This window comes from Scyliorhinus torazame, chromosome 9, assembly GCF_047496885.1.
Source record: "Scyliorhinus torazame isolate Kashiwa2021f chromosome 9, sScyTor2.1, whole genome shotgun sequence".
NCBI classification, from domain to species: Eukaryota; Metazoa; Chordata; class Chondrichthyes; order Carcharhiniformes; family Scyliorhinidae; genus Scyliorhinus; species Scyliorhinus torazame.
In genome coordinates this window covers 208,360,170-208,375,945 of record NC_092715.1, presented here as the reverse complement: position 1 = coordinate 208,375,945, position 15,776 = coordinate 208,360,170, and the positions used below count along the sequence as shown (strand labels likewise).

Genomic DNA, 15,776 nt, shown 5'->3' with positions numbered 1-15,776 from the left:
AGCGGCACGGTGGCACAGTGGTTAGCACTGCTGCCTGACAATGCCAGGGACCCAGGTTCGATTCCCACCTTGGGTGACTGTGTGCTTTGTAGGTTCTCCCCTTGTCTCCATGGGTTTCCACAGCCCAGACATGCAGATTAAATGGATTGGCCAAGCAAAAATTGTCCCTTAATGTCCAAAGGTTGGCCAGTTAGGTGGGTTTAGGGCGGGAGAGTGGGCCGCAGACGCGATGGGCCGAATGGCCTCCTTCTTCACTGTCGGGATTCTGTGAATTCCTCGCTGCCTCAGTTGGAGGGTGGCTCATTTCAGACCTTTGAAGGGGAGTTAGCTGGTGGCTTGTCACTGGGTCCCGCTGTTGGACTGTGAGCAGCCGCGGGGCGGCTGATGAATATTCCCCCCCTCCGCTCCCGCATCAGTGGAAGAGTCCAGACTAACAGACGTTCGGCGCATCGACCAATGAGATGAAAGCGGCGGAATTTGAACAGCGGGAGGAGACAGGCAGGCGAGCGCGTGAGCGGGAGAGGGACAGACTCGGGTAGCGGCAGAGACTCCGGCGGGGCCCGCAGAGGGGTTTGCTGCGCAGCAGCCGCGGTACCGGGTGTCCGAGCCTCTGACGGTCTGGTGCGAGAGTGGTTGCCGGCTGCAGTCTTGGGCGAGGATGTCGGACGAGGGCGCGGTGCAAGTGTGTGTCCGGGTGAGGCCACCCAACGACAGGTGAGGGAACTCTTGGACGATCCGTGTTGCTCATAACTAACTCAAATGAATGTTTGAAGGTGGGGGAACCAGCTGAGGAGATTGTTAAAACAAATGTGTTAATGCAAATGGGATCCTCGGCTTTATTACTAGAGGCCTTGAGTGTAAAGGCCAGGAAGTTATGGTAACCGTTACAAATTACTGGTGTACCTCAGAGTATAACGATTTTTCTTTTGTGAAGAATGTCAAGACCTTGGGGAGGATATTCGTTCGTATGGCTGGATATAGAGCAATGGCTAGAATTTTGCATCAAGGTGGTTAAAGCAGGATATTACTTGGGGAGTAGTGTGTATTGCTATAATTTGGATGGCACAGTGGGTAGCACTGCTGACACACGGTGCGAGGGACCCGGGTTCAATTCTGGCCTCGGATGACCGTCTGTGAGAAGTTTGTACTTTCCCCGGGTCTGTGTGGGTTTCCTCTGCATGCTCTGGCTTCCTCCCACAGTCCAAAGATGTGTAGTTTAGGTGGATTGGCTGTGGCAAATTGCCCCTTCGTGTCCAGGGATTTGTAGGTTAGGTTATGGGGATAGGGTGGAGAGGACATGGATAAAGTGCCCTTTTGCTGGGTCAATGCAGACACGATGGGCTAAATGACCTCCTGCAATGTAGGAATTCTATGACCTCTTGTATTTGAGTTGGTAATGGGGATAAGAGAATCAGGAAAAGACTAGCAAGCTTATTTTATTATTCAATATGATCATGGCTGATTTGGGGCTTCAACTCCTCTTTCCTGCCTGCTCTCCATATCCATTGACTCCCTAAGAGTCCAAAGATCTGTCTGTCTCCGCTTCAAATATGTTCAGTAATGGCACAAATAATCTTTATTGTCACAAGTAGGCTTACATTAACACTGCAATGAAGTTACTGTGAAAAGCCCCTGGTGGCCACATTCCGGTGCCTGTGCGGGTACACTGAGGGAGAATTCACAAATGTCCAATTCACCTAACAGCACGTCTTTCGGGACTTGTGGGAGGAAACCCACGCAGATATCGGGAGAATGTGCAGACTCCGCGCAGACAGTGACCCAAGCTGGGAATCGAACCTGGGATCCATGGCTCTGTGAAGCAACAGTGCGAACCACTGCTACTGTGCCTTCAATCCCCTTGCAATAAAAGCCAACATGACACTTGCTTTCCTAATTGCTTGCTGTACCGGCATGCTATCTTTGTACGTTCCTTGTACGAATGCACCCGAGCCCAAGCATCAACTTAGTTTGTTGTTCTTAAAACAACTTCTGCTTTTCTATTTTTGTGAGCAAAGAACAAAGAAATGTACAGCACAGGAACAGGCCCTTCGGCCCTCCAAGCCCGTGCCGATCATGCTGCCCGACTAGACTACAATCTTCTACACTTCCTGGGTCCGTATCCCTCTATTCCCATCCTATTCATGTATTTGTCAAGATGCCCCTTAAATGTCACTATCGTCCCTGCTTCCACCACCTCCTCCGGTAGTGAGTTCCAGGCACCCACTACCCTCTGCGTAAAGAAACTTGCCTCGTACATCTACTCTAAACCTTGCCCCTTGCAAAGTCACTAACCCCACAACATACTTGTTCTTTTCACTTAACCTGTCTGTGTCATCCTCACAGTTTGCATTCCCATCTGGCTTTGTATCATGTGCGTTTTGTCTCAGTCATCAATGTGGATTATAAATAGCTGATGCTCCAGCACTGATTGCGACACACCACTATTTACTGCCTGCCATTTTGGAAAAAAAAGTCATTTATCCCCAACCTCTCTTTTCCTTCCATCAACCAATTCTGTAGCTTTGCTAATGTATTACCCCCAACTCCATAGTCCTCGTCTTTGATATTAGTATTGTGGGACATATATTGAATGACTTTTCAAAATCCAAGTATAGTATATCAGCTAGTTCCCAATTATATACCTTGCTAGCAATATTCTCAAAAACAAATTGTCAAACGTGATTTCCCTTTTGTAAAACCATGTTAACTTGTTCCAATCAAAACATATATTTTTTAAATTGCCATCATACACTTACTTTAGTTACCAAGCAGCATTACCCAGCTCTCCTCTAATGCTTATGTACTTGGCTTTGTGACTGGAGTATGTTGTTTTCAAACTTTTTTTTTAATAAACATTTTATTGAGGTATTTTTGGTATTACAACAGCAGTTAAATAAACCATGTGCGTGAATCTATAAACATAGTGCAAAAGCCGTCTTTCTCCCTTACAAGTCCCACCTTTTATTAACCCCCTAAGCTAAACTAACCCCCCCCTTCTGCTGACGATTAATTTTCTGCAAAGAAGTCGACAAACGGTCGCCACCTCCGGGCGAACCCTAACAGTGACCCTCTCAAGGCAAACTTTATTTTCTCCAGACAGAGAAAGCTGGCCATGTCCGATAGCCAGGTCTCTGACTTCAGGGGCTTTGAGTCCCTCCAAGCTAATAATATCCGTCTCCGGGCTACCAGGGAAGCAAAGGCCAGAACGTCTGGCTCTTTCTCCTCCTGGATTCCCGGATCTTCCGACACCCCGAAAATCACCACCTCTGGACTCTGTGCCACCCTTGTTTTTAACACTGTGGACATGACATCTGCAAATCCCTGCCAAAATCCCCTAAGCTTCGGACATGTCCAGAACATATGGACATGGTTCGTTGGTCCTCCCGCACACTCTGCACACCTGTCTTCCACCCCAAAGCATCTGCTCATCCGGGCCACTAACATGCGAGCCTGGTGAATGACCTTGAATTGTATCAGGCTGAGCCTGGCATATGTGGACGCGTTGATTCTACTCAACGTGTCTGCCCATAGACCATCCTCTATCTCTCCTCCCACTTGCGCTTCAGCTCCTCGGTCTGCGTCTCCTCTGACCCCATAAGTTCCTTGTAAATGTCAGAAATGCTCCCCTCTCCTACCCACCCTCTGGAAACTACCCTGTCCTGAATCCCCCTTGGTGGCAGGAGCGGGAAGATTGACACCTGTCTACTTTGGAAGTCCCGCACCTGCAGATACCTGAATTTGTTTTCCCTCGCCAACCCAAACTTCTCCTCCAGCGCTCTCGTACTCGAAAAGCTCCCCTCTATAAACATATCCCCATCCTCTCAATCCCTGCTCTCTGCCATATCCGGAACCTCCCATCCGTACTGCCCGGGGCAAACCGGCGATTATTACACGTTGGGGACCAGACCGTTGTTCCATCTGCTTCCACATGTCTCCTCCATTGCCCAAGACTCTCAGGGGCTGGTGGAGTTCCATGCTGACGGGAATGGCAGAGGCGCTGATACCAACGCCCCTAGACTGGTGCCCTTGAATGAAGCTGCCTCCATACGCTCCCATGCCAACCCTCCCCCACCACTCACTTCCTGATCATGGCTATATCTGCCGCCCAGTAATAAAATTTGGCAGCGCCAGCCTGCCCCCCCGGGCTCTGCTCAAGCATTACCTTCCTTACTCGCGGGGTCTTGCCCGCCCAAACAAAGCCAGTGATCACTTTGTTGACCCGTTTTAAAAAGGACCACGGAATAAAAATGGGGAGACACTGAAATACAAACCGGAATCTTGGGAGGACCGTCATCTGCACCCTCTCAGCTAGTGACAACGGAAGCGCGTCTCATCTCCGAAAATCATCATTCATTTGGTCTACTAGTCGGGCCAGATTTAATTTATGCAGCTGTCCCATTCCCATGCCACTTGGATGCCTAGATACCTAAAGCTTCCCCCTACTAATCTAAACGGCAGCTCCCCCAGTCGCCTCCCCTGTCTCCCAGTTGCCTGGACCGCAAACATCTCACTTTACCCCATATTTAGCTTTTACCCCGTTACCCCCCCCCTTTCCGGACCAGCCCCTTGAGGCTCCCAGAGCAATTGCCAGCGGCTCTACAGCTAGCGCGAACAACAGTGGGGAGAAGGGGTATCCCTGTTTCATCCCCCGGTGCAGTCTAGAACAATCCGATGTTGTCCTATTTGTCCGTACGCTTGCCACAGGAGCCTGATACAGCAACCAGTCAATAAAGCCCCACCCAAATCCGAACCGTCCCAGTACCTCCCACAGATATTCACATTCTACCCGATCAAAAGCCTTCTCTCCGTCCATTGCGACCACTACCTCCCTACCTTCCGGAGGCACCATATGATCACACTTAATAGCCGCCTTATATTGGCCACCAACTGCCTACCCTTAACAAACCCTGTCTGGCCCTCCCCAATAACATCTGGAACACAATCCTCAATCCTGCAGGACAAAATTTTGGCCAGCAGTTTGGCATCCACATTCAACAAGGATATCGTCCTGTAGGACCCACACAGCTCTGGGTTCTTGTCCACATCAGGATCAGCGAAATCGTGGCCTGTGACACCTCTCCCTTGCCTCATTGAACATCCTCATCAACAACGGTCCCAATATCCCAGAGAACATTTTATAGAACTCCACTGGGTACCCGCTGGCTCCGGAGCTTTACCCGACTGCATGGTCTTCAGACTCTCCACTATCTCTTCCAACCTTATCGGGGCCTCCAGCCCTTCTACCAGCTCCCTGTCAACCTTTGGGAAATTCAGTTCACCTGAGAAGTTCCTCGTCCCCTCTGGTCCAGGTGGGGGTTCTGACCCATACAGCCTCCTGTAAAACTCCTCAAGTGCCTGTTAACCCAACCCCTGTTAAATCCCCAACCAGGTTCCCATCTCCATCATTTACTTTCCCTATCTCCCTGGCTGCCTCCCTCTTTCTAAGCTGCTGTGCAAGCATGCTGCTGGCCTTCTCTCCATGCTCATAGATGGCCCCCCTCGCCTTTCTCAGCTGCTCCGTGGTTAACAAGCCGAACTCTGTCTGTAGCCTCTGCCATTCCCTTAAAAGCCCTGCCTCTGGGGTATCCGCATACCTCCTGTCGATCTGTAGTCTCTCCTTTTACCAGTCGGTCCATCTCTGCTCTGTCTACTTTCTCCCTGTGGGTGCGTATCGAGATCAGCTCCCCTCTAACCACCGCCTTCAGTGCTTCCCAGACCACTGCTGCTGAAATTTCTCCGGTGTCGTTGACCTGCAGGTAGTTCTGAATGCATTTCCTCAGCCGCTCGCACACCCCTTTGTCTAAAAGTCCCACATCTAGCCTCCAGTGTGGGATGTTGGTTCCAAACTTAATGTGCAATTCAATTGTATTTTTCCTATTTCCCAATGTATCTTTTACTATGATATTACTAATTTAACCCTGCCTCACTGCACATTATTAAATCTAATCTAGATTATTCCCATTTTGTCCCAATGCACTGCTGTAGTCTAGGAAACTCCAAAATATTCTAAGAATTCTTCTTCCAGACCATCATTGGCAATTTGATTGGTGTATGTGAAAATTCAAGTCCCCCATAACTATTACATTGTTTTTTTTTGCATGCTACAATAATCTTTTGTTTTTTTTCTGTCCAATGGTATACCTATTTAGCAAGCCTGTAAGCTTCGCCCACCAATGTTTTCTGACTCTTGCTAATCTCCACCTATACTGATTCTACTTTGTGACTTTTTCTGAGCCAAGATCCTTTTTCACTAATGTCCTATGCCATCCTTTATTCCCAAGGCTACTGCTCCTGTTCTTCCACTCTGCGTGTCGTTTTGAAATATTGTGCACCCTGGATTATTTATTTCTCAACTTTGGTCACCTTGTAACTATGTCTTTATAATGACAGTTGCATCAAAACCATTTATCTCTATTCATGTCCCTAGTTTGACTATCTTGGGTTCCATGCATACAGAGTGCGTTCAAATTTTAAACTCTGTTCCTTCCCATTCCACTCTGCTTGTCTTTATCCACATACATTCCATTTGCTTCAACTTTTATTCTTTGGATTTCTAAACCTCCTTTTAATCAAACCCTTCTGTTAGTTTACAGCCATTGTTCCTTACTCTGACCATATTTGCTGGCACACTTTTGTTTGTATGCTCTGTCCTTTCGCACTCTGGTTACCATTACCTGTATCTCTACCCTGAACTATTGCCTTGTGCTTTTTCTCATTTGAACCCTTCCCTTCCAATGAGATGGAAAAGCAACTTGACCTCTGCTGGTTTAGCTGAGTGGACTAGACAGCTGGTTTGTGATGCAGAACAAGGCCAACAGCGCTGGTTCAATTCCCGTACCAGCTGAGAATTCTGAATTCTCCCTCTGTGTACCCGAACAGGAGCCTGAATTTGGTGACTAGGGGTCTTTCACAGTAACTTCATTGCACTGTTCATGTAAGCTTACTTGTGACAATAAAGATTATTATTATTATTACCTCAATCGTGCTAATCTGGTCTCTGTCCTTTAGGGTGTTAATAGGTATGACCACTGCGCAATCCTTGTGGAAACAAAGTCTTGTGTTCACATTGAGGATACCCTCATGTGAGGCACTCTCACTGTGCAAAATGGGATAGATCTATCAACTCAAAACTAGGTGGTCAGAGGTGCTGTGGGCATCAGCAACAGTAGAATTAAATTCATCAAGATCTGTAACCTCTTGGTTCAGCATATCTCAAACTCTGCCACTGCCATTAAACTGCTGGATCAATCCTGGTTCAATGAAAAAGGCAGGAGAGCATACCTGGGGCTGCACCAGGCATATCTAAAAATGAGGTGTCAACCCAACATTGGACTTTGCATGCCAAGCAGCTTGTGATAGACCGAGAAGGTGATCTTGCAAATAATCGATCAGATCAAAGCTGTGCAGGCCTCCAACATCACAGTTCTGCTGGTGAATAAATAAACAACTAACTGAAAGAATTAACTTTGTATATGTCTAAATCCTGAATGATGAGATCCCAGCGCTCCGGTGAAAAGAAAGACTGAAGCATTTGCAACTATCATCAGCTGGAAGTGCCAAGTGGGTGATCTATGTTGGCTTCCACCCGAAGTTCCATTAAGGTTCTGGTCTGTCGTCATCCTTAGGATGATGATGTTGGGGAATTTGGTGAAGCAGTTGGGCTCTCTTGGAGATTGTCTTGCCTGGTACTTGTGTGGAGTGAATATTGCTTTTCAATTATCAGCCCAAGCCTAAATGTTGTCTAGATTCTGATACATGTGTGCATGGACTGTTTCATTAATGGAAGAGCTGCAAATGGAACTGAAATCTCTGCTGTTAAGTGAACATCTGCTGGAGCGGTCATTGGATGAAGCAGCCCAAACAGGGCTGGACCAATGACATTGTGCTAAAGGATTCTGTATCCGTGTCCTGGATTGATATCCAACCACCATGACCATCTTCCTTTACACTCGATATGACTCATGCCACTGGAGAGCTTCCCCTAATTCCCAGTGAGTTCAAAGTTCCAGACTCTTTGATATCATTTTGTCACTCGCATCTTTGGAATTCAGCTCTTTCGTCCATGTTTGGATTAAGGCTGTAATGACATCTAATGTTGAGTAGCCCTGGCAGAAATGTGCTGCATTTATTTAATAAAAAAAACAAAACATTTTTTGACCTGTCAGCTACAGAAAAGGAGTAAATATAAAGATGAGCTGATGGACTTGCTGTTGAGTTTGTGTAAGAATATGTAAATGATTGGGAAATAGATGATTTGGGACGTGGTTAGAGACGGTAAGTCACTGGAATGTCATGTGCAACAATTTTATACAACATTTTCACCCCAAGATAACACAACTATTTTAAACTTACTGTGCATACATTATATTTTTTTCATAGACCAAGGTTTCCCAGTCCTTTTGCTTCTGAACCATCCTGTCATGTTAAAATGTCAGCCACCCTCCCTCAATATGGTCATGATCATATTGATTGGCGGATCAGCTTCAAAGGGCTGAATGGCCTACTCCTCCTAGTTTCCATGTATCCCGGTTCCTGCAAGTATTTTCTTTTGTATAAAAATATATTTTTGTTTAATTTACAGCTCTTTTACTATCCTCCACTCTTTCCATGCCTTTGTTGCGTTTCTTTATTTTCTCCACATTCTGACTGACCAGTCTATCTTTTTGCAAGTTATTTCTGCTTTTTATTTTATATGTGCTAAATATAGAGAAACCAGACACATGGGTGGAACTAAGGAGAAATTAAACATGAAGAAAATGGACACTTTCCATCTTATTTGATGGATGTAATCATAATACTAGTGAAAGGAGATGAAGCTTTATGTCACGGCCTCTCATTCCAATTCTCTTCTGTTAGTAGCGCAGTGGTTAGTACAGTTGCTTCACAGCTCCAAGGACCCAGATTTGATTCTTGGCTTGGGTCACTCTGCAGAGTCTGCACGTTCTCCCCGTGTCTGCGTGGGTTTCCTCCGGGTGCTCTGGTTTCCTCCCACAAGTCCCAACAGACGGGCTTGTTCGGTGAATTGGACATTCTGTATTCTCCCTCAGTGTACCCGACCAGGTGCCGGAGTGTGACGGCTAGGGGATTTTCACAGTAACTTCATTGCAGTGTTACTGTAAGCCTACTTGTGACATTAATAAAGATTATTATTATTATAGTCTGGCAAAGCTTCAGTGGTTTAATCTCCTTCCTCGCGTGTGATGGGGCTTGCTGCAACCAAACAACAACTGTCATCACTGCTTCATACACAAACTGGCTGGCTTTTTATCTATATCTTTTTACTTCAGTTAAAATTCATGCAAACACTGGCACACTCCAAATCAGTTCATTCATTGGGTGGTATCCCTTAAGTAAAAAGGCATCTTGGCCTCTGCTTTCCCTAAGCTAATTCTGATTGGCATGTCTTTTTGGTACACGTCCTCTTGTTATTTTTGGTAGATCACTTCAAACGTTTCCGCAGGCTCTGAGAAGGTTTGCAGACTCCCTGATTCAGAACCTAACTGTGTTTAACCATGATTTAGATACAATCATTAAGTTTGCGTAAACTATTTTACATTGAAAACAGGAACAGGCCATTTGTCCCTTTGAACCTGCTCTGTCATTCAATAAGATCATGACATATTCCCACTTTCTGCCCATACCCTTAGATGACATTAAAATCTAAAAGAAATCTCTTCTCTTTTTCTTGAATATATTCAGTGACTTGGCCTCCACAACCTTCTGTGGTAGACCATTCCGCAGGTTCACCACCCACTAAAGTGAAGGAATCTTTCCTAATCTCCGATCTAAACTGTCTAGCCTAAGTCCTGAGACTGTATCCCTTGATTCTAAATTTCCCAACCAGGGAAATATCCTCCCTGCATCTAGTCTGTCTAGCCTTGTTAGAATTTTCTCCATTTCAATCAGATTTCCTTTTGTCCTTCAAAACTCTAATAATCTTTAATAATGAATACCGGCTCAGTCGAACCAATCGCTTCTCATAGGACAGTCCTGCCAACTCTGGTATCAGCCCATGGAACCTCTGCTACACTCCCTCAATGGCAAATATAGCCTCTCTTGGGTAGGGAGACCAAAACTGCACGCAATACTCCAGGTGTGGTCTTACCAAGGCCCTGTATAACTGCATTAAGACACTCTTACTCCTGAGCTCAAATCCTCTTGCAATGAAGGCCAACATATCATTTGCCTCCCTAATTGCACTTGCCTCTTCACTTTTGTTTTATGGATGAAAGTACATTTAATTGCCACTGCGTGCAGAAAATATTCATCTACTTTCCAGCCCATGCTCTGTGATACTTCAGAATAACGTGTCAGCCGTGAGTGGAAGCCTGGGAATTAAAAGCCTGAGACATAAACCAGAACGCTCTACAGCAGAAGCAGCCTACCTGATATGGTGCTTTTGGAACACGAGAGACATGATTTTCCTTTGTTGTTTTTGTTATGAATGTCAAGTTCAGGATTTTAGTGACGGAAAAAGCTATATTTATGTCAATCTTTGGTGGCCTTTTCCTTCCCAATCTCTGTCTCAATCTCAACAGATTTTAGTTGGGTGTCTGCTTTGACAAATTTGACATTTAGGAGGTGTAGAACGTAAGTGGTTGTACCAGAGAATGGGAAGCAGATAGAAAATGTTTGAAGTGGAAATGGAGAGAGAATGAGAAAATAGATGTACAGAACAAAATTGAAGGCCAATCATTACTGGTTAAAATATGTTTTTGCTATTTATTACAATAAACTCTATGGATAAAATATTGGTGAGTAATACAGATTAAATCTATGTATCTTAAAATGTAAAAATAAATGACTGAAGAAATTATTTCTACCAGGGAGAAATCTTTGCAAGGAGGATCTGCTGATGGCCCTCCGATTCATTGGAAAGCAGACAGCCAAACTATTTCCCAGATTTCTGGAACTAGGTCATTCAACTTTGGTAAGTTCTGAGAATTTTAGCTAGATTCCTTTTTTAATAGGTTTAATTGGTAGCAGTTCTATCTTTTTTTGATTGTGACTGTTAGTCATCAGTGAATCTAAACACTGAGCCAGTAGTTGTTCCTGACAGGTTTTTCGGAGTATGTGTTTGTTAACGATTAACTGTGGTTCTATTTTGGAAAAGAAAATAATACAAGTTGGGGCAATGAACCGAAGAATGTTGGTATCTCTGTACCTGTGATTGCTATCTCACCAAATCTTGGACACTACTGTGCACAACAGTACCTCTTGCATCCCTGCCTACTTGCTATTTGTTACATTAGGCCTGCCTGCTATCAATAAAGCCAGACTAAGCTGATATCCATTGATGAAACTTTTGTAGTGCGATTGAGAGTGACAGCTAGCTACATTGTTTGATTCCCCAGTTGGTTGATTTCACTTGACACGCGCTACAGAGCAAGCAGAATTAATTGGTGCTTAGTTGACTATCTTCTGTATTGAATTATTTTGTTTTAGATCGTGTATTCCATGCGAAAGAGACAACAGCAACACTTTACAATGAAGTCGCACACTCTATTGTGCGCTCTATTACCCAAGGCTATAATGGTGAGTATGCTCAATTTTATAATAAATCAAGGGGTCAAAAAAGTTGACATTCAGCTGGATTCTCCACCAGTGGGATGTTCTGTTTTTCCGGGAGCCTGGGGATTTCCCGACGGCATGGGGCTGCCTCACAATGGGAAACGCTGGAGTAACAGAGCATCCCGCCGGCAGGGTGAACCTGAAATGTGGTCCGTGGCGGGGCAGAATCTAGCCCCATATCTAACTCCATTTTTTCTAACTTGCGGGAGCTACCGAAATATAACCATTTCACTTGATTTAAGGTTCTGGATTAAATATCTTCTGGTATTATAAATTTTACCACTATGATAGCCATGAGCTTGATGAAAATACGATGAAAGTTGCCATAGTCCCAAATGACCATTGGCTGCTTTCCTCTTTTGAGGGGGTGAGCTGACTGGTGGTGGTTTAACCTGAGGATCTCCAGACCTCCGGTGTGGGGCAAGGCTGAGAAACCAAGGCCTTCATGAATAAGCTCAGCCGGTACTGGAATTGAACCCCCGCTGCAGGCCTGGCTCCGCACCATAAACCAGCTGTCCAGCCAATTGAGCTAAATTGGCCCACAGCCATGTGATGGAGTCCAGTTAAAGGGATGTTATTACATTTATATTAGGATGTTATTACATTTATATAGGCCACATATTTGCCAATAGGGCTTTTACAATTGGTAAGTCTTTCAGTAAGTGAGGTAAAAGATGAACATTAACATTTCTACTGAGAGCAACCTGTCATGCAGAGGGCAGTTTTGATGCTCTTCAGTGTTGGGTGTTAAATTAATTTTTTGGATGTTAAATTGATTTTTTTTGTTTAACAGGCACCATATTTGCATATGGACAAACCTCATCTGGAAAGACTTACACAATGATGGGAAATGCAGTTGCTCCTGGCCTTATTCCTCTGGCAATCTGCAATTTGTTTAGTGTTATTAATGATGTAAGTAACATTTCAGTGGCATTAAATATCTGTGAGGATGTTACAATCTGGAATTATTGTTTGTAGCTTGGAATGGTGGAAATACAGCATTTTCTGTTGGTCAGGAGTCTCTTGTTTTTTAAAAAAAATATATTTTTTCAAATTTTCAACAAACCCCCCCTGCCCCCCCCAAACACAAAGAAAGAAACAAGAACACAACAATCAGAAATTATACATTGGATTTCCCCATATACAATAACCCCCCATATAACATTAAAAAACACAAATAGGGAGACCCCCCCCCCCCCCCCCCCTCCCTCCCTCCCTTGGGCTGCTGCTGTTGCTGACCTCCTAAGGCTCCACGAGATAGTCCAGGAACGGTTGCCACCGCCTGAGGAACCCTTGCACAGACCCTCGCAAGGCAAACTTTATCCTCTCCAGCTTGATGAACCCTGCCATGTCATCGATCCATGCTTCCACACTAGGGGGCTTCGCATCTTCCCATAGTAGCAAAATCCTCCGCCGGGCTGCCAGGGACGCAAAGGCCAAAATACCGGCCTCTTTCACCTCCTGCACTCCCGGCTCGTCCGATACCCCAAATAATGCCAACCCCCAGCTCTGCTTGACCCGGGCGTTCACCACCTTGGACATAGTCCTCGCAAAACCCTTCCAAAACCCATTCAGCACCGGGCGCGACCAGAACATATGGTCGTGATTTGCCGGGCTCCCTGAACACCTCCCACATCTGTCCTCCACCCCAAAGAACCTACTCGACCTCGCCCCTGTCATATGCGCTCTGAGAGTAACTTTGAACTGTATTAGGCTGAGCCTGGCGTAAGAGGAGGAAGAATTAACCCTACTCGGGCACCAGTCCAAGACCCTCATCTATCTCTTCCCCAAGCTCCTCCTCCAACTTGCCCTTTAACTCCTCCACCGAGGCCTCCGCCTCTTCCTTCAGCTCCTGGTAAATCGTCGAAACCTGGCCTTCTCCAACCCATACACCCGAAATCCTGTCCTGAATCCCACGTGCCGGAAGCAGCGGGAATTCCCTCACCTGCCACCTCACAAACGCCCTCACTTGCATGTACTTGAAAGCGTTTCCCGGGGGTAGCCCAAACTTCTCCTCCAGCGCCCCTAGGCTCGCAAACGTCCCACCGATGAACAGGTCCCCCGTTTTTCTAATCCCTGCCCAATGCCAGCTCTGAAACCCTCCATCCATCCTTCCTGGGACGAACCGATGATTCTCCTGAATCGGGGACCAAACGAGGCTCTCACCTCACCTCTGTGTCGCCTCCACTGCCCTCAGATCTTCAGCGTCGCCGCCACCACCGGACTCGTGGTGTACCTTGTCGGCGAGAGCGGCAGCGGTGCCGTCACCAGCGCCCTCGGGCTCGTGCCCACACAGGACGCCATCTCTTGCCTCTTCCACGCTGCCCCCTCTTCCTCCATTACCCACTTACGGACAATCGCCACATTGGCTGCCCAATAATAGCCACACAAATTTGGCAGCGCCAGCCCCCCCCCCCCCCCCCCCCCCCGCTACGCTCCAGAAACACACTCTTCACCCTCTGGGTCTTATTCGCCCACACAAATCCCATGATGCTCCTGCTTACCCGTTTGAAAAAGGCCTTGGGGATCATAATGGGAAGGCACTGGAACACAAAGAGAAACCTCGAGAGGACCGTCATTTTGACCGACTGCACTCTACCCGCTAGTGAGAGTGGCAGCATATCCCATCTTTTAAAATCCTCCTCCATCTGCTGCACCAACAGCGTCAAATTGAGCTTGTGCAAGGCCCCCCAACTCCTAGCTACTTGGATCCCTAGGTACCGAAAGCTCCTGTCCACCCTCTTCAGCGGTAGCTCGTCTATCCCCCTTCCCTAGTCCCTTGAATGCACCACAAAGAGCTCACTCTTCCCTACGTTGAGTTTATACCCCGAAAAGTCCCCAAACTCCCTAAGGATCCGCATGACCTCCACCATCCCCTCCACTGGATCCGCCACATACAACAACAGGTCGTCGACATACAATGACACCCAGTGTTCCTCCTCCCCTCCATTTCCTGGACTCCCTCAGTGCCATGGCCAACGGCTCAATTGCCAGTGCAAACAACAAGGGGGATGTCCCCGGTACAGCCGAAAGTACTCCGACCTCCGCCGGTTCGAAGCCACGCTCGACACTGCGGCTCTATACAGCAGCCTGACCCAACTGATGAACCCCTCCCTGAACCCAAACCTCCGCAACACTTCCCAAAGATCATAGAATTTACAGTGCAGAAGGAGGCCATTCGGCCCATCGAGTCTGCACCGGCTCTTGGAAAGAGCACCCTACCCAAAGTCAAGACCTCCACCCTATCCCCATAACCCAGTAACCCCACCCAACACTAAGGGCAATTTTGGACACTTTATCATGGCCAATCCACCTAACCTGCACATCTTTAGACTGTGGGAGGAAACCGGGAGCACCCGGAGGAAACCCACGCACACACTGGGAGGACGTGCAGACTCCGCACAGACAGTGACCCAAGCCGGAATCGAACCTGGGACCCTGGAGCTGTGAAGCAATTGTGCTATCCACAAGGCTACCGTGCTGCCCCGATACTCCCACTCCACCCGGTCGAAGGCCTTCTCCGTGTCCATAGCTGCCACTACCTCTGCTTCCCCCTCCACCAAGGGCATCATAATCACATTGAGGAGCCTCCGCACATTAGTGTTTAGCTGCCTACCCTTCACCAATTCCGTCTGGTCCTCGTGAATCACCCCCGGGACACAGTCCTCAATTCTCGTAGCCAGCACCTTCGCCAGCAACTTAGCGTCAACATTGAGGAGCGAGATCGGTCTATACGACCCACATTGCAATGGATCCTTGTCCTGCTTCAAGATCAAAGTAATCAGCGCTCTGGAAATTGTCGGGGGCAAGATCCCCCTCTCCCTCACCTTATTAAAAGTCCTCACTAGCAACGGGCCCAGCAGGTCCACGTATTTCCTGTAGAATCCAACCGGGAACCCCCCCCCGCGTGCTCCCTAATCCTTTAACCAGCTCCTCCAGCCCAATCGGCGCCCCCGAACCAGCCACCACCATCTCCTCCACCCTCTGGAACCTCAGCTGATCTAGGAATCGTCGCATCCCCATCTCCCCAATGGGGGCTCCGACCTGTACAGATCCCCATAGAAGTCCCTAAATACCTCATTTATTCTCACTGCACTCCACACCGTATTCCCCCCTCTATCCTTAACTCCACCAATCTCCCTCGCTGCCTCCCTCTTACGAAGCTGATGTGCTAGCATCCGACTCGTCTTCTCCCCATACTCGTA

At 47.1% G+C, this 15,776-nt stretch overlaps 1 protein-coding gene across 1 annotated transcript in view; it reads left to right on the top strand.

The window, feature by feature from the left end:
* The first annotated feature begins 477 nt into the window (after positions 1–477).
* Positions 478–15,776, top strand: part of cenpe (centromere protein E) — a 174,222-nt gene continuing 158,923 nt past the window's right edge. Inside the window, exons 1-4 of the mRNA XM_072517648.1 lie at positions 478–714; positions 10,827–10,930; positions 11,446–11,535; positions 12,365–12,483. Coding sequence (XP_072373749.1) covers positions 659–714; positions 10,827–10,930; positions 11,446–11,535; positions 12,365–12,483 — 369 coding nt within the window. The 5' untranslated portion in view covers positions 478–658. The remainder of the gene's footprint in view (positions 715–10,826; positions 10,931–11,445; positions 11,536–12,364; positions 12,484–15,776) is intronic.